This window comes from Centrocercus urophasianus, unplaced genomic scaffold, assembly GCF_019232065.1.
Source record: "Centrocercus urophasianus isolate 14NV4802_14NV808 unplaced genomic scaffold, USGS_Curo_1.0 seq_18, whole genome shotgun sequence".
In the NCBI taxonomy this organism is placed as follows: Eukaryota; Metazoa; Chordata; class Aves; order Galliformes; family Phasianidae; genus Centrocercus; species Centrocercus urophasianus.
In genome coordinates, this window is record NW_024884733.1 from 6,185,677 (window position 1) to 6,204,108 (window position 18,432).

The 18,432-nt window shown below is 56.0% G+C and overlaps 2 protein-coding genes across 6 annotated transcripts in view; one reads left to right on the forward strand and one right to left on the reverse strand.

Annotated features, from left to right (window-relative positions):
• Nucleotides 1-6,954, forward strand: PRKAB2 (protein kinase AMP-activated non-catalytic subunit beta 2). 3 transcript variants are annotated; one of them, XM_042819828.1, is made up of 8 exons: nucleotides 1-59; nucleotides 1,432-1,609; nucleotides 1,960-2,126; nucleotides 3,038-3,131; nucleotides 3,715-3,835; nucleotides 5,172-5,305; nucleotides 5,590-5,658; nucleotides 6,104-6,954. In XM_042819828.1, exons 2-8 carry the CDS (start codon nucleotides 1,448-1,450, stop codon nucleotides 6,179-6,181), a joined length of 825 nt encoding a protein of 274 aa, XP_042675762.1. In that variant the 5' UTR covers nucleotides 1-59; nucleotides 1,432-1,447; the 3' UTR covers nucleotides 6,182-6,954. The 3 variants fall into 3 exon arrangements, with proteins under 3 accessions (XP_042675762.1, XP_042675764.1, XP_042675763.1); XM_042819830.1 differs by having other exon boundaries at nucleotides 3,715-3,829; XM_042819829.1 differs by lacking the exon at nucleotides 1-59 and adding an exon at nucleotides 70-145.
• The window catches only part of LOC122160875 (myomegalin-like), a 24,211-nt gene continuing 12,712 nt past the window's right edge, over nucleotides 6,934-18,432 (reverse strand). The window contains exons 16-38 of one of the 3 annotated variants that reach the window (XM_042819825.1): nucleotides 18,194-18,306; nucleotides 17,366-17,493; nucleotides 13,626-13,708; nucleotides 13,370-13,521; nucleotides 12,985-13,276; nucleotides 12,738-12,900; nucleotides 12,520-12,636; nucleotides 11,982-12,441; nucleotides 11,570-11,805; nucleotides 11,332-11,383; nucleotides 10,902-11,119; nucleotides 10,629-10,805; nucleotides 10,006-10,200; nucleotides 9,732-9,863; nucleotides 9,508-9,627; nucleotides 9,258-9,435; nucleotides 9,065-9,189; nucleotides 8,852-8,950; nucleotides 8,551-8,723; nucleotides 8,200-8,337; nucleotides 7,991-8,129; nucleotides 7,846-7,892; nucleotides 6,934-7,630 (exon numbers count right to left, since the gene is read on the reverse strand). In XM_042819825.1, the coding sequence (XP_042675759.1) occupies nucleotides 7,598-7,630; nucleotides 7,846-7,892; nucleotides 7,991-8,129; nucleotides 8,200-8,337; nucleotides 8,551-8,723; nucleotides 8,852-8,950; nucleotides 9,065-9,189; nucleotides 9,258-9,435; nucleotides 9,508-9,627; nucleotides 9,732-9,863; nucleotides 10,006-10,200; nucleotides 10,629-10,805; nucleotides 10,902-11,119; nucleotides 11,332-11,383; nucleotides 11,570-11,805; nucleotides 11,982-12,441; nucleotides 12,520-12,636; nucleotides 12,738-12,900; nucleotides 12,985-13,276; nucleotides 13,370-13,521; nucleotides 13,626-13,708; nucleotides 17,366-17,493; nucleotides 18,194-18,306 (3,570 nt within the window). In that variant the 3' untranslated portion in view covers nucleotides 6,934-7,597. Of the gene's footprint in view, nucleotides 7,631-7,845; nucleotides 7,893-7,990; nucleotides 8,145-8,199; nucleotides 8,338-8,550; nucleotides 8,724-8,851; nucleotides 8,951-9,064; nucleotides 9,190-9,257; nucleotides 9,436-9,507; nucleotides 9,628-9,731; nucleotides 9,864-10,005; nucleotides 10,201-10,628; nucleotides 10,806-10,901; nucleotides 11,120-11,331; nucleotides 11,384-11,569; nucleotides 11,806-11,981; nucleotides 12,442-12,519; nucleotides 12,637-12,737; nucleotides 12,901-12,984; nucleotides 13,277-13,369; nucleotides 13,522-13,625; nucleotides 13,709-17,365; nucleotides 17,494-18,193; nucleotides 18,307-18,432 lie in introns of those variants that run through there. The other 2 variants (XM_042819823.1, XM_042819826.1) reach the window with 2 other exon arrangements.

Genomic DNA, 18,432 nt, shown 5'->3' on the forward strand with positions numbered 1-18,432 from the left:
CGGCGGCCGCCATTTTGATCGGAGGCGGAGAGCGGGGCGGCGGCGGCGGCGGTGGGCAGGTGGGGCTGCGACCGAGGCTGGGCCGTGGGGCTGCGCTACCACCGTGTGCGCTGGGGTCGGGGCGGCGGCTGTGTGTCGCGGCTAGGTAGGCCGCGGGGGGGGACGGGAGCGGACGGGCTTCTGCAGGGGCGGTGGGGCTGGCAGGGTGCTGCCGGGGTGGCGTTGCAGTGGGTGACACTGGTTGATGGCGCTGCCATGGGTGTAGTACGGTTGGTGGCACTGCAGCGGGTGACGGTACAGTTGGTGACACTGTGATGGGTGGCACTGGGTTGGATGATGCTGCAGTGGGTGACAGCTGCCCTGACCCTGCAGGCTTGGCCATCCTCAGCTCGGGCTGCAGCTGGGGACACTGAGGGCTTAAGAAATACTTCAGTAATTGCCCCATAATTGTCCAAAGCCAGGCTTTGGCTGGCGGCCTCACCTGGAACTCATAACACATAACTTGATCTTCTAAACAAATCCCTAAATGTCACAACAAAGTGGATGAAGCAAGGCCAGCTGTCCTCCCGCCATCCCTGCAAAACAAAGCTGGGCAGGGGGCAAGAGCCGCAGCCCACCTTGGTTGCTGACATCTGCCTGGAGCCTGACAGCTCCATGTAACCCACGGTAGCTTTGTTGTTTGGTCCAGGAGGCCAGGTGCAACACAGCCAGCTCCTCCTGCCTGGCTTTCTGCAAGCAGGATGGCATAGCAGTGGTCTCATCCCGATGTATAGCCCAATGCTGGACAGACATGCAGCCCTGGAGTCGGGCGTGACGAGCACACCTCCTTGCTGTGCTGTTGCTGAGCCTTCTGTACACACTGCACGGTACTCCTTGCCTTGGCCATGCTCCAGCCTGGGCGATTCCACTCGGCTACTTTCAGCACTGTTGCCTCTGCCAGCCATGAAGCTCTGCTCCTCTGCCCGCAGGCTCAGGGAAACTTGTTGGGAGCTGTTAAGCAGCTGCTACTTTCACTCTCCGGCTGTTTTCTCGCTGTATGTAGCGTTTTTTTTCTGTGCAGGCTGTGGGATTTTGAAAGAGGCTCTGTTCGTGCCAAGCGACAATTTGCCGCTGAAGGGTGGCTTTATTTTTCTCATCAGCCCCTCTACTTGTGTAGGATGCAGTCTAACTCATGTTTGTTTTAGGGTATAACAATTACCAGCTTAACTATCACGATGGCTCATAAGGGTATGCCTATAATTAGTTCAAGCTGTCTTGCTTGTTAAATTCCCCTTCGGCTCCCAAACTTGGCATTGGGAATGAACTTTGGGCCTTTTTTAGGATTGCTGTCACTCTGTCCTGGCAAAGGGCAGTGGGAAGCAGTACCCTCACTCCCTCTTCACTGCTGGAGCCCATGGGTGTAGACACACTGCCGCCTTCTCCTTCTCACAGGGGCTGCTGAGCTGTCATGGGAAACACCACCAGTGAGCGAGTGTCTGGTGAGCGACATGGCTCCAAGTCCCACCGCTCTGACAGCTCTGGAGGTGCCCATCACACAAAGGAGCACCCACACAAGATCATGGTGGGCAGCACAGATGACCCCAGTGTTTTCAGCTCCCACGACTCCAAGGTAGGGGCTGGCTGCTGCCTTTGTTGTCCTCACGTTGGGTGCTGGGTGGTGTTCCAGAGGGGGCTGTGTGGCTGTGCTGGGCTGAGGCTGCTTTCAAGGAGAGGATTTTTGGTGAGAGGGCTGTAGCACCTGGTAAAGAGCAGCGCTGTGTTTAATTCAAACTAAACAGGCAGGGTATCAGGGTGCTGGGGTACTGCTTTCATAGCAAGAGCCAGGCTGAGCTGCAATACAAGAGAAGCATCTCTTGGGATGTATGAGCAGAGCTGCTTGCCTAGCCTGAGGTTGCTGTTGTCTGGGATGTGCAAATGGAGGTGATGGCAAATGAAATGGCTCTGGTGTTCTCTGCTCAGATTCCTGGGGACAAGGAGTTTGTTTCATGGCAGCCGGACCTGGAAGAGTCAGTGAAGCCATCCCAGCAGGCTCGCCCCACTGTCATCCGCTGGGCTGATGGGGGCAAAGAGGTCTTCATCTCTGGATCTTTCAACAACTGGAGCACCAAGATCCCGCTCATCAAGAGGTAGCTAGCCCCTTGGGTCAGCCCATATTCTCCATCCATCACAGGGAGCATTTCTCTCAGAGCCATTTGCTGTTCCTTTTACCCACCTGGCTTCTCACAGTTCATCATGCCCAAGCTAGAGGTGTGAACACAAATATGCAGTTAGCATCCTGCCTGGGTGATGCTGCAGTGGTGGGGAGAAATTGTGAAACGGGGGACAGGACAGGATGGGCCTCCTTGCTTTCCCAATTGCATGCCACACAGCAGTCATTCTGGCAGCAGAGCCCTGCCCAGGTATGCTGCAGTTTTCTGAAGCTTGGTGGCCTATCTCCTTGTCTACGTTGCTGCTAGAGGGAGTTTAGTTGTTCCTCACGTCTTCCTCCCATAGTAACGTTCTCGTTGTTCTGCTGCACACCTGTGTTTTCTGTGGAAACACTGTGTAGGACTGGGCATAATCCCAGGAAATACCTAGAATGGGATTATCTCAATTGCAGACTTCAGAGGCACTTCCTGCTTCCATCCTGCAGTACCAGCACAGGTTTAGATTTGTTGTCCACTCGCCCTGTCCAGTGTGTCTTGCGCATGACATCTGTCATGCCAGCTTCCCCAGAGCATGCAGAGCAGGGCTGCAAGCTGAGCTCCTGTTCACCTTGTGCCCTGATTGGACCAGATGATCTTAGTGTTTTTTTGCAACCCTAATGAGTCTATGATTTTATGGACCCTGAGGGATCTGAGTCATACTTAGGCTCTGGACACTCACACCGGCTCTGGCCATGCCTTGAGTGATGAGCAGTCCTAACCCAGTACGTGGGTGTTTGGGTCAAGGGGGCAGGCAGTGCATGACAAAGTGCTGTTCTCTGGGACCCCATGGAGAGGCAGCATCCAAAGCATCACTGCAGTAATGGTGTTGTACATCTGTTTTCTCTGCACAGCCACAATGACTTTGTCGCTATCCTAGACCTCCCAGAAGGAGAGCACCAGTACAAATTTTTTGTGGATGGCCAGTGGGTCCATGACCCATCCGAGGTAACTCTCAAAGCTTTATCACTGCAAATCTTGTCCTCTTTGGGGCCCAAAACGTGATGTAAACATAGCAGAAGAGAAGTATGAAGAGCAGAGGATATCTGCCAATGCAAAAGGGGAACCTCCATCTCATGAATCCACTCAGAGGCTGGTTCTTTTGGGCTTAGATATGCTGTGTGGGGACCAGCTGTATGGGGGAATATGGGGGAATGTCAGGGATGTATTGGGTGGCAGTGAGATCCCAGTAAGCTTTAAATGCACATTCTGAATTGGAAAGACAAGCCAGCATTCACTGCAGGTTCTTCTCCCAGCTGCATCACACAGGAGCAGCATGGGAAGGAGATGATGCTTACCCATCAGCATGCAGCAGGAAAGATGAATGTAAGAGGTAATAGGAGCCTGGGAGTAAGGGGAAATCTCCCAGGGCAAGCAGCAGAGATCTGCAAATGCTAAAGCTAAACTCTTGCCACCTATGCTCTGAGGTAATGGCATAACAGTGGCAGCTCAGGCTGGGACAAGCTCAGAAGCACGAGTATGCTTCAACTGAGGCTGTACGTAGGAAGCTTCTTACCTTAGTTCTTTCCAGCCCGTGGTCACCAGCCAGATGGGGACGATTAACAATCTGATTCATGTCAAGAAGTCTGACTTTGAGGTGTTCGACGCTTTAAAAGTGGATTCCCTGGAGAGCTCAGAAACCTCAGGTCGGGGTGAGTTTTTGTGGCATTACAGCTTTGCATGTGCTATTTTCCATCTCCTACTCTGAGACTCACTGCTATGGGGACAAACAGCTCCCCTTAGAGGTGTGGGCCCGTACACACAGAGAGATTAATGTTTGGCAGCACATCCTGCCCATGTCCTCAGCAGCTTCTAGCTGAGACATTGTCTCCAAGGAGGCTGTGCTGGTGTAACTTGTTCTGTGTTAGCATGGTCCCAGAGCAGGGCTGGTGCCTTCCTGCAGCTGAGATGGCCATTACAGACCAGTGAACACAGGGAACATCTCTCCTTTCTGTCTGCTAAACTGTGAGTAAGTCATCTGATCTGGGGTAGAAGCTAAGTGGATCTAAAAAGCTAAGTAAGGATCCAGGCTATTTTCAGCAGCTGCTCTTGGTTTTCACACCAAGGCTATTTGTACAATTGCTAGCACATCGGAAACCTCTCTCCGCTCATGTTACATCAGCAGGTTGAGTTACCACATGGATGCTGGCATTGCTGGCTTGGTAAGCGGTGCTGGCAGGTAGTCCAGTCATGTTTCAGTCCAGGGTGCTCTGAGTGCAGCCTGCCCTCCATGCTCTAAGTCCTATCTCAGGTACAGCCTCTGTTCCAGGCCGTTGCCTAGTCCAAAAAGAAGCCATCAAACAGCATCTCCAAGGAGGTGGACCCTTCAGGGTGCTGGCTGTTCCAAAATGAGCAGTTCAGATGTGGCTGGGAGATGCAATCTGTCCAGTTTACAGACCACAGGCTCCTGAGATCCCTTACACAGGCTGAGCACCTCATAAATCTGGACTTCCCCTTCTGGGCCCTCTGAGTCAGGCAGTTGTGCAGATGTGCTGCTTGCTGTGCCCCTGCATCCTTGTGTCTGCTGCAATGGTGGCAGGCCGCTTGGAACAGGCAGGGGTACTCAGTAGTGCTGGGAGTTGTGTGCAGGAGTCTTGGGGTGGATACCACGGGGTGCCTGTGTTGTGTCTATGCATGTGCCACCTTACAGGCATTCTTGGATATGCCCACAGCTTGCCTGGCTGCTTATTCTGCTGTGAAAAGTCTGATCTGTTACTATACGATACATGGCTAATGGAAAACTGAGGTCTGAAGACCTTTCTGAAACAGAACAAGCCACTTTCTGTTCCCTAGATGCTGTGGCTTCTAAACATGATGAGCCTGTACTGCTGCCCTACTACATGCTGACCCAGTCTTCTCAGTACTAGTTGCAGACTGGGCTCATGGAATCCTTCAATGTCTGAAAGACCCTGCTGGGTTCTTCTCAGCATCCTTGGAGCTGATCTGTGATTTAGCCATCTTATACCACCTCCTGTCTCTTTCCTTTAGACTTATCAAGTTCCCCACCCGGACCTTATGGCCAAGAGATGTATGTGTACCGGCCTGAGGAACGCTTCAAATCCCCTCCCATCCTCCCGCCTCACCTCCTCCAGGTCATCCTCAACAAGGACACCAATATCTCGGTGGGTACCAGCACACGGCTGCATACAGAGAGCAACGTAGAGGCCAGAAGGGGAGTCCTGTCTGCAAGAAGCCTGCTCAGCCCTTAGCTGGTGCCTGGCCCTTGCTCTTTGCTGGAAAGAGCATCGATTTTCTCATTAACCACTCTTCCTAGTGCTGAGCCAAACTCTGTTCATGTTCTGAACAGCTACCCAGCAGCTCAGATTGTCTGAGATGGCAGCTCTTTGCTTCTCATGCTGGGGGGTCAGGGTTCTGCTATTCTCCTCTGATGCTTCTCTTGTCCTAGTGTGACCCGGCCCTACTGCCTGAACCCAACCACGTCATGCTCAATCACCTCTACGCACTCTCCATCAAGGTAAGGGCAGACCCCAGCAACCACAGACTGGGGAAGGGGGAGCAAATGTGGCTCCCAGAGGCCTGCAGGTCATAGAACCTGGACAGCCCTGGGGTGGTGATGGTGGCACAGAGGTCCAAGGAGTCACCTGGGGATTGCTTGGCTGCCTTTATAAATGTGGCATGTGCAGGGGTGTGGGTGGTGGTGACCTTCTTACAGCCCCCAGTTCCCTGTAGCTGCCTTCTCACAGCATGGTGGAGCTGGGCAGCCTGGTGCTCTTCTGTCACAAACCAGCTCCCTCCCTTGCTCTTCCCCGGCTCCCTGTCATGGGTGGTGGGTGGTTCTTGCTGGCTGTGCCAGTCCCCCAAGCCCATAGAACAGCAAGGGCCTCTTCTCCCAGCTGCCTGGGGGTGCCCTGCAGCACTGAGCTCCCCAACCCCTGCAGCTGGTGCTTTGCCTCTCACAGGACGGCGTAATGGTGCTCAGTGCCACACACCGCTACAAGAAGAAGTACGTCACCACGCTGCTGTACAAACCTATCTGAGCCGGGGCTTTGCCCACCCCCCACGCAGGACACGAAATGCCACTTTGTCTGCACATGCTGGGCCACAGGACTGTGTGAGGACTGGCTGCTGGATCCAGCCTCCAACCCGGGGGGGGGGTGCAGCCCCCAGTGATGAGTGCAGGCCTGCTGGGGCCATCCTGCTGTCCCATTATACTGGTGTGGTTTGATTTAACCCTTGGTTTCCGCCCACCTGCAGCTCCCCTTGGCTTCAGTGAGTCCCTGGGGCTGCTTTGCTGCTCACGGAACAGCCTTTCCTCACTCCTGACATGGAAAGGGCTTCACTGCCCCTCTGCTCTAGACTGTGATGGCCCTGAGGCTGTCCTGGCACTTTCTGCAGGCCAGCAGCAAAGTGTCCTTTTGCTGCGCTGGTAATAAGCCTCCAAGACCACGTCCCTGGAAGGTTGGGGAGCCTTAGCCTGCCGCTGTCCCCTGTCCCTCAGCCCTGTCTGTCCTGTTCCTTGTACTCCCCAGCTTCAAGGAGAGCTCTTGGCCACAGCTCTCTACCACGTTCAGTGCTGAGTCAGCAGGAAGGAGGGCACAGCTGGATGCACCGTGCTTACCTGCTGCCAGGACAGCACCATCAAGGACTGAACATCTGCCCCGTCACCACCATCAGGTGCTTCTGGTGGGCCTGGGGAGGGCGGAGCAAGGCAGATACCCCAGGACCCCAGCTACACCATCTGCTGCTGTAGCAGTGCCATGTGACAGGGTTTTCTCTATTTATTACAGTATTTATTGTTCTCTGTGCTGCAGGCCTGGTGTTGGAGGGGTGCTTGGGAACAGTGAGACCATTGTGCCACAGTGCACCCCTGGGAAGTTCAGCACAGAGCTGCTCCCTGGGACAGCCGCTCGGTCCCTAGGAGGCTACAGGAGGGGGCACAGCAGGGATAGGTGTGCTGCAAACACTGGGACCCAAAGGAAACCTTTATTGGGGACCCTCAGGCCACTGAACAGAACGTGTCATTTCTTACATCTTTCTCCCATGCTGGAGCCTTGACATGCCCAGGGAGGGCCCAGAAACACAGCTCCAATATCTATACCTCTCTCTGTATATATATACATACATCCATGAGCGGGGGTGGGTATGCAGCAAGGTTACACATGAGACTGAGTCCCAGGGCAAGAGGTGCTTGGGCTGGAGGGCCATGGCACCCCACTCTGAGCACAGTGGGAGGAAGGGGGCAAGCAGTGAAGCATGGGGCAGGCAAAGCCCAAGCCAGCTGCTGCAATACCAAGAAAAGGCAGGTGAAGGGCGCACGATTGCCACAGGTCCCCAGACCCACTAACTGCAGTGCCTGGGGCAGCGCTGGGCACCCCTGAACCCTGTCCACTCCAGCCTTCCAGCGTGGGCCATTGTGTGGCCAGGGACATTGCTCCCATTGTTCAGCCCGAGGCTCACGCAACAGGCAGGGCTTGCTGGGCCTTCACCTGGTGAGAGAGCACGCACAGCAGTGAGGGCTTGGCTGGAACTGTTGTTCTCCAGGGACAGGGATGCAAAGAGTGAGGGCAGCCCGCAGGACTCACATCAATGCATCCTGGGCTCACCTCACCCTCTGCTGTCTGCCGTCTGAGCCCAGCCCCAGATGAGGCCCAGAAACATTCACTAGGACAAGGGCATACAGCCCTGTCCAGGGCAAACTCACCTCCAGGTTTGTCCTGGCCTTGTGCAGCACATTGTGAGTCCTGGTCACTGTGAGGGATAGAGGTACAGAGTCAGTGAGGTTCCTGTGCCACAGGGTGACCCCAGGTACAAGGGTACCAGGGGACCAGCACAGCTGTTCCACATACACTGGCTGACTATGAACTGCTCCATGCTGTCCTTGAGCTGGGCCATGCTGTGGAGCTGCTTGGCTGTGCTCTGCAGAGCATCCTCCCTCTTGGAGAGCTGGGCACGCAGTGCCATGATCTCACTCTGTAATGCCTGCTCCTGGGATAAGACATGCTGTGAGCAGTGAGCATCTGGCCTGCTCACCTTGCTGGCTCCCAATGGTGCTCACCTTGCCCTGGTGCTGAGCAGGGCCAACGGGCAGCACGGTGCTCCAGAAGGTGGTGAGGAGTGAGGCACACTCCTCCAGGACACGGTGCAGGGTGCTGGCACTGCCCCAGAGATGCCCTGCGCCTACACATCCCGGGACCTGTGGGAAAAAGGTGCGGGAGCAGGTGCTGCTGAAGCACCTCCATCCCCCTCCCCTGCTATGGGGACTGTGCTGCAAGGATCCAGCCCTAAATCACCCAATCAGCACCTGCACCTGGTAGCAGCCTGGTATGCCCACAGCCATGGAACAGATGGAGTAAGTGGCAGATCCCTGCTTACTGCAGGCCCCCAGCCCATCCTGCCCGCCCTGTACCTCCTTTCCTGTGCTGGACGGCCCGAGTGCTGGGCGTGTCAGGCATGTCAACTCGTGGGCCAGCGCCTTCCCCTCCAGGATGCGTTGCTCCAAGGAACGGTAGGTGTCCAGGCACCCAACAACATGAGCCCCCACCTTGCTCTTCTTCACTGGAAGGTTGGCCCTACACGGCTCTGTAGGGACAGCAGGACTGGTGAGGCGCACTGCTTCCTTCCCCTTGTAGCTCTGCCCTGAGCTCAGCAAGGGTGTCGTGAGTATCTCAGTCTCAGGAGCACTCATGCAGGAGGGCTCAGGTACCTACCAACTGTATGCTGGGGCACGAAAGTGTCAGAGTGTGGTGAAGAAAAGGGAGCTGCTGAGCTGGTGCCAACATCCCGCACGGGAGGAGATGGGAAGCAGCCTGGAACAAGATCCAACTGAGCCCTGCAGATGGCTGTGGCTGCTGGGGACTTCCCTTCCTCTCTGCATCCCAAGGCCAGGAGCAGGGCTGCCGAGCTGGGCACAGTGCTGATACCTGCACGGGGCTCAGTGGCAGGGCTGGGAAGGCTCTCGTAGACATGCAGCTCCGTGCGCAGGGCCTGCAGGAGCAGGCGGTGCTCCTCACACTGCTGCTGCAGGAGCGTCACTGTGTGCTGCAGCCTGCACAGAGGTGACATGTAGGTCCAGAGCCAGCCACAATGCTCAGCCCTGCCATCCCCAGACCTCACCTGTTGTTGTCCTCCTGCAGAGAGAGCCTCTCATCCCGCAGCTGCCGGATGCTCTCCTGGTGCTTGGTGAGCTCCTCTGCCAGCCTCCGGTGCTCCCCACGCCGCTGGCCCAGCTCAGCCTCTGCCTCCCGCACTCGTGAGCAAGCAGCCAGGAGGGCCTCCTGCACCCGTGCCAGCTCTAGGGATATGGAGACATCAGTGTCACCCTGCTCAGCAATTCCCCTCTAAAACACAGGCGGCCCAGCCCTACCTCGAGAGAACTGGTCACACTGCAGCCGCAGGGTCTGGTTGTCCTCACGCAGTGCCCGGTTCTCTCCGCTCAGCTGCAGCCCCAGCTCTGGCCCTTGAGCATAGATGTCGCTGGGCAAACCTGTGGAGAGGGACAAGTGCTGAGCCCCTTTTCCCAGCACCAAGACATGCAGGAGGTGAGCACCCAGGGAGCATGGCACCCAGTGACCCCATGCAGTGTTGTACCACTGGCTTTGCTGGTGGAGGCCAGGCGGCGTTCGAGCTGCTCCCGGAGCCGGTCGTTGGTGCAGATGGACTCCTCCAGGCGCTGGCGCAGGCTGCGGATCTCCACCAGGTGTTCCTCCAGCAGTTCTGCCCCTGCACATCCACAGACACGTCTTCATGACAGCCACATTGCCCACCCCACACCATGCCCACCACCTGCCTCCCCCTGCCCTGAACCTTCTGGGGCTGAGTCTCCTCAGCAGTGATGCCCCCAGGCTCCCAACACATCTCATACCTGTTAGCTTCTGGCTGTTTGAGCACCCTGATGGCAGTGCCCCATAAAGCTGGCCAGTAGCTGGCATGTCCCAGAGGACAGGGGGCTTGGATAAGCTCTGCAGAGCCCCATGCTGGCACACTGATGCTGCTGGCTTGTTGCCCACTCCAAAGGGGCCCAGCGAGGCTGTGGGCTTTGCTGTTGGCAGCGTCACATCTACATACACAGGACAAAGTGGTGAGGAAAAGGAGAACAAAGGGCAGAAAGGAAGAATTGGGATGACAAACCCTCTCGCCACATGCTTCTTGCTGTGCCCATCAGTGCAGCCCACTGTCTCCCATTCACCCCGAGGAACCGAGGTTCTCCCAGTGTGTGCTGACTGCATGACATAAGCTGGGAAGCCTCAGCCCTTCTTCTACTCAATGGCTACCCAAAGCAGCCTTTTCCAAGGGGTGTTCATTCCACCCACCCTTTCTTCTGTACAAGAGGATCCACATGTCCCTATCATCCCCTTGCAAGAGCACTGGGACTTGGGGAGAAGGAGAAAGGCCAGGGAAGGACATTCAGGCTGGGGGCCAGGGGCCACACAGTACAATGTAGCAGGGCAGACGGGACCATGCCCCATGGCAGGGGTGCACGCTCACTTTCTCCCAGCTGCCTCTGGAGCACTTGCAGCTCCTGTTGTGCCTTGGCCAGGGAGCAAGCATGGGTCCTGCAGCAGCCCAAGGGCACAGGGTGACCAATGGGCAGGAAGGAGTGAGTGGGTGCCTGTGCTGGCAGAGGGGCGCTGTTGGGTTTGGACAAAGAGTCAAAGTGGAGGCCTGGAGACAGGAGAGAGATGAAGAGAGGTGTTAGCGTTGGGCTCCGTGCTGCAGCCATGCGCTGCAGAGGGGCTGCATGCCCCCAGCTCCTGGTACCTGAGAGTCGGGCGGGCTCCTCGGGGCACTGGCTGCACTCGCTGGCTGCTTCCCCATCAGAGCAGGGCTCCAGAACATCGGACACAAAGGAGGTGCTGGTAGCAGAGCGGGACGACTCAGAGGGTGGGTGACTGCTGCCTGGTGACTCACATCGCTCCTGCAACTTCGCCTCCAGTCTCTCAATCACCTTCTCCTTTTCCTGGAGCTCCCGGCTGAGCCTGCAGAGACAGCCCATCAGCGAGGCTAGTGACCCTGCACAGCTGTTCCCTGCTGTGCCTTGTCCACCATAGCATCACACTGTAGTGCAGAGCCACAAGATGCCAAGTCCAGGAGAGCAGTGGCATCCCCAGCACAGCCACCCAGAGCACTACGGAACCCCATCCCAAAAGCAGCGATGACCCCCAGGGTGTCCCTCTGGAAGAGGGTGTACCTCAGTGCCAGGAGCTCATGGCTAGATTTATCCTCCCCATCCTGTCGATCCCCTGAAAAAAAACACAAGAGCAATCAAAGAGGAACCACTTAGTGTCCTTTCAGAACCAACAGAACAGCCCACAGCAGGGCAGGTAGCCCCCATGTCCAAACGGTTCCAGCTCACAGCAGCACCCATCAGATCATCCCTTCCCATTCCTCATGCCCCCACACCACCCAGTGCCCCCCAAGGCACTTACTGGTGCCCAGCTTATCACTGAGCCTCTCGGCCAGCTGCCTGCCCTGGGCCAGCTGCTCCCGGAAGCCCTGGCCCAGGTAGTAGTCAATGTCGGTGCCGCGAAGGAGCTCCTCAAAGGAGCGCAGGGCATCGTGCAGGTGTTGGGCCAGGCTGCGGCTCACTCCACGGCCCTCACGCAGCGTTTGCCGCAGGTGGGAGAGCTCCCGGGCCTGGGCTTGGATCAGCGAGTTGTATTTCCTGTAGGGTTGGGAAGGAAGGGGTCCCCAGAACTGCCTACATGACATAGCATGGACAGGTGCCATGGACATGTGCACACCATCCAGCCCTGGGGCTCTGCAAGCAACCACTTCAGGCAACCCCTGCAACATCCTGTAGCCCCCCCATCCATCCCAATACACATGCCCATGCCATACCCTGGCCAAGTGGCAGACTGCAGCTCCTTGGGGAAGCCCCCCCCCAGCTTGGCAGGAGGCAGCTGTGCCTCGAGGAGTGCTACACGGTGCACCAGGTGCTCCAGGTCGCGCTGTGGGCACAGGGTGCCATGGCTGTCTGACTGCCAGCCCTCGTCCTCATCGGTGAGGCTGTGGGGTGGCGATACCGGCACGGTGGGGCACAGCGGGGGCCGCTCAGGGCCTGAGGTGTAGCCACTGGTAACAGAGATGGAACGCGTACGGCGCTGCAGGCTCTGGATCACCTTGTTGGCATTGAGCAGCTGTGCCTTAAGATCCTGGATGTGCTGGCGCAGGGTTCCCACATCAGGCTGGGCCACAGCCTTCAGAGCAGCCTTGCCCACCCTGGGCAGCCCCGAGCGGTGTGGGGAGCCCAGCTCCTCCCCAAGGCTGGGCTCGCTGAACACATCTGGCTCCTCACACTCTGCAGAGGGGACAGTATCACTTCTCTGTGCCAAGCAGGCAAGGCACAAGGACCCCCAGTGCCCCTAGCTCTCCTTACCAGGGCTGGTGGTCTCATCACGGTCAGCTTCAGTCTCACTCCGCCCACATGTCTCATAGCCCAAGTCCTGAAAGTCCACTTGCACATGCTTGCTGAGCTGCTGGGCATGGGGCTCACCTGCTGGGCATCACCGCACCAGCTCAGGGACCCCCTGCAGGTTGGGTGCATGTGCAGGGCATGCCGAGCTGGGCATACATCCCACCCACCCCTCCACTCACGGAGCAGGATGTGGTACTTCTCCAGCTGCTCAGCCTGTGCTCGGACCATTGCCTCGGAGGCAGCCAGCTTGTCCTGCAGCTCCTGGCACTGCTTCTGTGCCACCTGCGAGTGCAGCTCCACACCCAGCCCTGGCCAGCTTCCACAGGGCACCATGCCCTCCACCTGCCAGAGGGGAGATGGGACTGTGAGCCCTCCAGCACTGCTCCATTCCTGTCCCCATCCCAATCCCATGGCTGCAGCACTCACATGGCTCCCATCCCCTCCACCTGGGCTGCTGGGGCACAGTCTCTTGGGTGCGTCATCCTGGCACCGTGCCTCCAGCGCAGGGCGCTTGGTGGGCACAGCTCCCCTCTCTGCCAGCAGCCCCTGGCCATCCCCAAGGACACTACGGCCCTTCCGCTGCATCCTGCAGGGCTCTGGTGATGGAGGGTTGCCCAGCCCAGCCTCCTCTTGTTCCCCACTCTCCAGCAGCGATGTGGCTTCACCCATCCGCTCCTTCAGCTCTGCGTTTTCCAGGCACAGGCTCAGCATCGCTTTCCTGGGGGGCATGTGGTGCTGTGAAAGGCAGGCAGCAGCCAGGATGGGGGGTGCTCCTCGCCCACCCACCAGCTCCCATGTCCCAGGCTCTTGCCTGATGTGAGACACAGAGGAGAAGCCTGCTTCCTCCAGCTGCGCCTTCAGCTCCCGCAGCTCCTCTTCTGCCCGCAGCTCCTGCTCTGCTGGGGCAGGGGCTGTGCTCTTCTTCTCGGTGCCTCTGCTTTCCTTAGGAGCCCGGGAACCAGTCTGGAGGAACAAAGGCAGATAGAGACATTTTCAAAGGGACCAGACAGCAGCACAATACCTGGCTCTACAACCCCTGTTCCCCATGCCACGCTGCCCATGCTTACCTGCTGGGTCACGGTGCTGTGAGCCACCTCTTCCTTAGTGCTGGTAAAGTCAGCATCACCAACCTCTGTCCCTGCAGCCTGACCTAAGGGACAGCAAGGTGCTCAGACCAATGGCAACAGCAGTACTGCCACTGTCTACATGTCCCCAGCAATATCCATGGCCATCGCAGGCAGCCCTTGGGCAGGTGCCTGCTCTTGCACATGCCTGGTGCTGGGGCACCCCAGCAGGATGAAGGTCTCCCTTCCATCCCTGTGACCTGTCACTTCATTCATGATGGAGCTCCCATTCAGCACCATGTGCTGCCCCAAGGAGCAGACCATTCCAGCAATACCACCCATCCCATCTCATCTCATCCCCTCCAATCACTGCTTCTGCAGCAGCTTGAGCTCACTGCATCAACACTCATGTGCACGACCCACTCAGCAACGATATCCTCAGCTATGGCCACCAGCAGCAGCACCTGATGGGCAGGCAGTCTCACTAGCATTGCTCTAAACTACCTTGTGCAACTGCCCATCCCACCTCAGCACCACTGCTATGCATACCTCTGTGTTCTTTGTGTGACATATACTGGCCTTACAAAGCTACAGCACAGCCATAAGGTCACTTGTATCCCATAGCCTAGCGCACAGAGTTAACAACACACAGAAATGTGCACAGGGGGCTGGGGACTATTCTGCTCAACAAATCAGGCAGTGGGTACACTTTTCTGCTTGTTCCCAGTGCCTTAGTGTATGAGCCCACTCTCTCACAGTCCTCCCACGCAGTCGCAGAGCCCAGCCTGCTCCACTGGTTGGGGATGGGTCAGGGCAGTGACATCCCTCCCCAGGGAGATAAGAGCCTGGACAGTTTGCACAGCCACGCAGGGTCAGGTTCTGCAGCCCCCACCAAGCCCTGCAGAAGCCACAGCCACTTAGCCTGCAGGCAAACCCATGCTATCAGGGCTGAAGCTCCCAACTGAGGGAGCCGAGCATACATAGGGAACGCAGAGGAGATGTAAAATCTCACAAGTGAAGGAGAAACCAACAGGAAAGCATATAGTTACTAGAACAAGAGCTGAGGACCAGCCAGGAGTACACCTTGCAGCAGGGAAGCACCTGAACAGTGGCACCATCAGGAGACCTATTCATGAAAAGCAACTGGAGGGGTGCTAAACAAACAAACAAACAAACAAACAAACAAACAAACAAATCAGGAGCGATTCCCAGCCTGGGCAGACAGTGCCGCACGCGGCAGAGTACGTTCAACAAGAAGAGACACTGACAGCCACCACACTCCCTTAAGGCAGGAAGAAGCAGCTGGAAGGGGCAGTAGCTCCCTTAAAGTGGCACCCAGCACAGTCAAAGCACAGCCCTGTGACCCCTCAGGGACACAAAGCCAGCAGATGCCAAGCCACCCAGCTCAGTGCTTGCAGACTTGTGCTCAGCACGGGGACACAGCCCTTGGGCTGCTGGCTGCGCTAGAGCAGGAGGAGCACCTGCACGGGGCACTACAGGCAGAGAAGCAAGGCAGAGTGGCTCACAGCCAGCATAGATGCCTTACGGACATGGGAGTATCATCTCTGCCAGCACTTGGCACACTGCTCCTCCCTGCAGGTCTCAGCTGAGAGCGCAAATCTCAAATGAGGTGAAAAAAAGGGGAGAAAGAAGGGGAGACAGGTGCTGACGAAAGCAGAGAAGCATGTGCATGGGACGTTCACCAAGTGTTTGACCACTCCACAGAACCCAGAGCACCCCAGGATGCAAACTCAGGGCTCCCCAGCACTCCATGTAGCACTTGTAAAGGGGACAAGAGATGCACCCTGAGCTTTGTACATCACAGACTTCTGTACTTGAAGGAAAGGTTACTGGCTGCAGGACTTGCCCACAGTATTGGCTGCAATGGAAATCTTCACATCCTTAGGTACAGGGGGTGAGAAACAAGACTCCAAAGAGACTGAGAAAGGAAAGACCTCCACAAAAGGCTGTGACACAGCACAAAGCACTGCACAGCTCAAAAGGATGTTCTTAGGCATAGGTTTCTTAAGCTGGTCCTGCAGGGCAGAACAGTGCACAGACAGGTATACAAAGGCTAAAGCAAAGCCCAAAGAAACACAGTAGAAAACCTGGGACAACTCTGCTTAAGAGTGATCCCTCTACACCACTTAACATCAGCGATGGTAGCAGGGACAGATCTGCAACAAAACACGAGCATAACAAGAGCTGGGAGCTGCCAGAGCACCAGCTGAGGCCAAGCAGCCTGCACTGGGCCCTGGGCTCCAAGAGACAGGCAGAAAGGAGAACCAGGCTGGAGGAAGAAAGATGGAAAGATAAGGAAAAGGACATAGAGGCTCCTACAGAGTGAGTGGCAGAAGGAGAAAGAGATGATCCTACAGAGAGAACTGAAAGGAAGAGAATGAGATGAAGCAAGAAAAGCAAGGCTAGCCAGGTACCAGAGCTGCCCAGCAGCACCAGCTATGAGCCCTCAGGCCACACGAGGACAGATGAACTCACCATGCAGCTAGGTGTAGCCCCAGAGGGGTGCTGACCTGCTGCATGTGAAGGGAGAGCCATCCTGTCTGCTATCCCTGACTGAGTCAAGGAAGACCTCAGCAGAGGTGCAAGGTGTGAGTTGTACGATGTGTGAAGCAGTCACAAGCTGTACAGCAGAGAGGTTACAGGTCCAGAAGGCAGAGCCCAGCAAGATGGAGCTCTTCTGCTCCATGTTCTGCTTCCCCAGCAAACAGAAACATGTTCAAAGGCACAAATTTTGCTCCTGGCACTTTGGGAAATGATTTAATATGAGGAAGCCAACTCAAACACTTGGGAAGTGCTTGGGATATTGGAAACATTTCAGTTCTTACACCAGCCCCAATACTCCTAGGAGAAGTGAAAGATGTCCTAGAAGTTGTACACAGTGGTGCCAAGTGCACTTGGTCCCTAGCAAAGCAGAGGAAGGCCTGGTCCAGTGGGCATGTGGAGCCTATGCATGAGATGTGCATGTTACAGACAGGAGCAGACCCAGCCCAGGCTCCTACAGCAGGGAGGAAGCTTTCCTGCAAAGGCACTTACAAGTGAGACTATGGCAACTTACAACCAAGGGGAGAAACAAAAATAAAAAAACTAATAAAAATCGGTGAAATCAATGCTGGAGTAGGATTTGGTTTGAACATAATTGTTGGTTCTACAAAGAGACTTGTGGAAGAAACCCTATGCAAGTGCCATCAGGTCTTGCAGCCCTTCTCAAACTCTGTCTCTGGAACCCGTATCTCCAAACACTCCTTTTGTGCCAGTAGCCATCAACCCAAGAGGGTGATGTCACTGGGTAGAAAAGCAGGGAGGGAATACAAAAATTTCACACTCATGCACTTGGGAGATGAGAGAGAACATTTGGTGTTTCCTTCAGAGAAAGGGAATCTTTATTTGGCCCATGGGGTAGGGAAAAGGGAAAATGGAAGGAAATCAACTAAAATGGAATGATCTGAATGTGCAAATACATCAGCGGGCACCGGGGTGAGTCAGACAGGAACATACATGAGACACAGGTGAATTGCACTGATCGCCATTTCCAAAGCAGCTCAAAAATAAAACAAAAAACCCTGCACCGGTTCTATCGTACCATTGCTAAGTACCAAAGCAACCCTCCCAGAGTCAGTGAGACAGGCTCGCTCAGTTAGTGAACCATTTCCGTGGCAGGCGGGCGAGCGCTAGTGCTCAGAAGGCATGCTGGGGTAGGACTCTCACACGCTCCTGTTCCCCACCTCCTATGGGGCCCTGTGTCTCCAGCCTGCTCAAACGCTCCAAGCTTCTTCCAAGAGCTTCTTCCAGTTGTCCCCGGAGCTCTTGGACCCCTTCCAGCTCCACCTGCAGAGTGCAGTCCCTCGCAGCGCTAAGCAGACACACCACACAGAAAGGAACAGGGTTAGATAGGTGCAGCAAGTGCACACCAAATTGGCTCCTCCATCCAGGACTTCCACTTCCCCCAGGTACAGGCCCTGCACACTCCCATAGGTGACTCAGACACCTCTCACCTCCCCAGAGCACAGCCATCCCCAAAAAAGGCTCCAGTCCGTGCTGGGGACCCCTAATCACAGCTGTTCTTCAATACTTACTGCAGTACTTCATGTATGTGCTCTCTTGCTGTCAGGTAGCTCAAATATCCCAGAGGCTGCAGCCCCATGAAGGGCAGGGGATTAGCACGGAGGACAAAGAATGCAGTGGTATGCCACTGTGGGACAGCCTCCTCGATAGGAGCCTAGAGAGATCTTTATCAACCCAGCAGTTGGTGAGGAATTTGGCAGGGTGAAAACAGCAGCCTCTGAAAGGTAGCCATATGCGGGTGGGAAACTGAGCAGGGAGTGAGTAAGCCAAGGAACAGGGATGGAAATCCCAGGGCTTGAACAAGAAACAGCAACGGGAGGAGGTTATATGTCATTTAAAGCTGGCCACTGCAATCTCTTTAAGGGAAGAAGGCAGCCTAAGATCTGGACTCCTAAAACAATCATTGCTTCAGGGGTTGCCCCACTGGCCCACACACACAAATCCTGGCAACAAGCAGGGCAGCATGGAGCCGAGGCAGCTTTACTTACCTGTCTGGGTGTGTGTGAAACTTTACCAGGCTGCTGTAGAGCTGCCTCTCTGCCTGGAGAGCCTCATTTAGCCGATTCCTCTCAGCCACCAGCCCTTCCAGCATCAGCAACAACTGGTCGAAGGGAACAGACAGGATGTAACACTGAGATAAATCAAAGGAGGCATCTGGCTGCTCAGGGATACAGTGGTTTCTCCTTCCAGATGCACCAACACCTCTCTTGCTTGTACAGAAGCTATT

Excerpts from the sequence above, each read along its gene's own strand:
- PRKAB2 (XM_042819828.1), top strand. The coding sequence starts at position 1,448 with ATGGGAAACACCACCAGTGAGCGAGTGTCTGGTGAGCGACATGGCTCC. Across the intron at positions 1,610-1,959 it reads TCAGCTCCCACGACTCCAAG|ATTCCTGGGGACAAGGAGTT; the intron begins GTAGGGGCTGGC and ends TTCTCTGCTCAG. Across the intron at positions 5,659-6,103 it reads TCTACGCACTCTCCATCAAG|GACGGCGTAATGGTGCTCAG; the intron begins GTAAGGGCAGAC and ends TGCCTCTCACAG.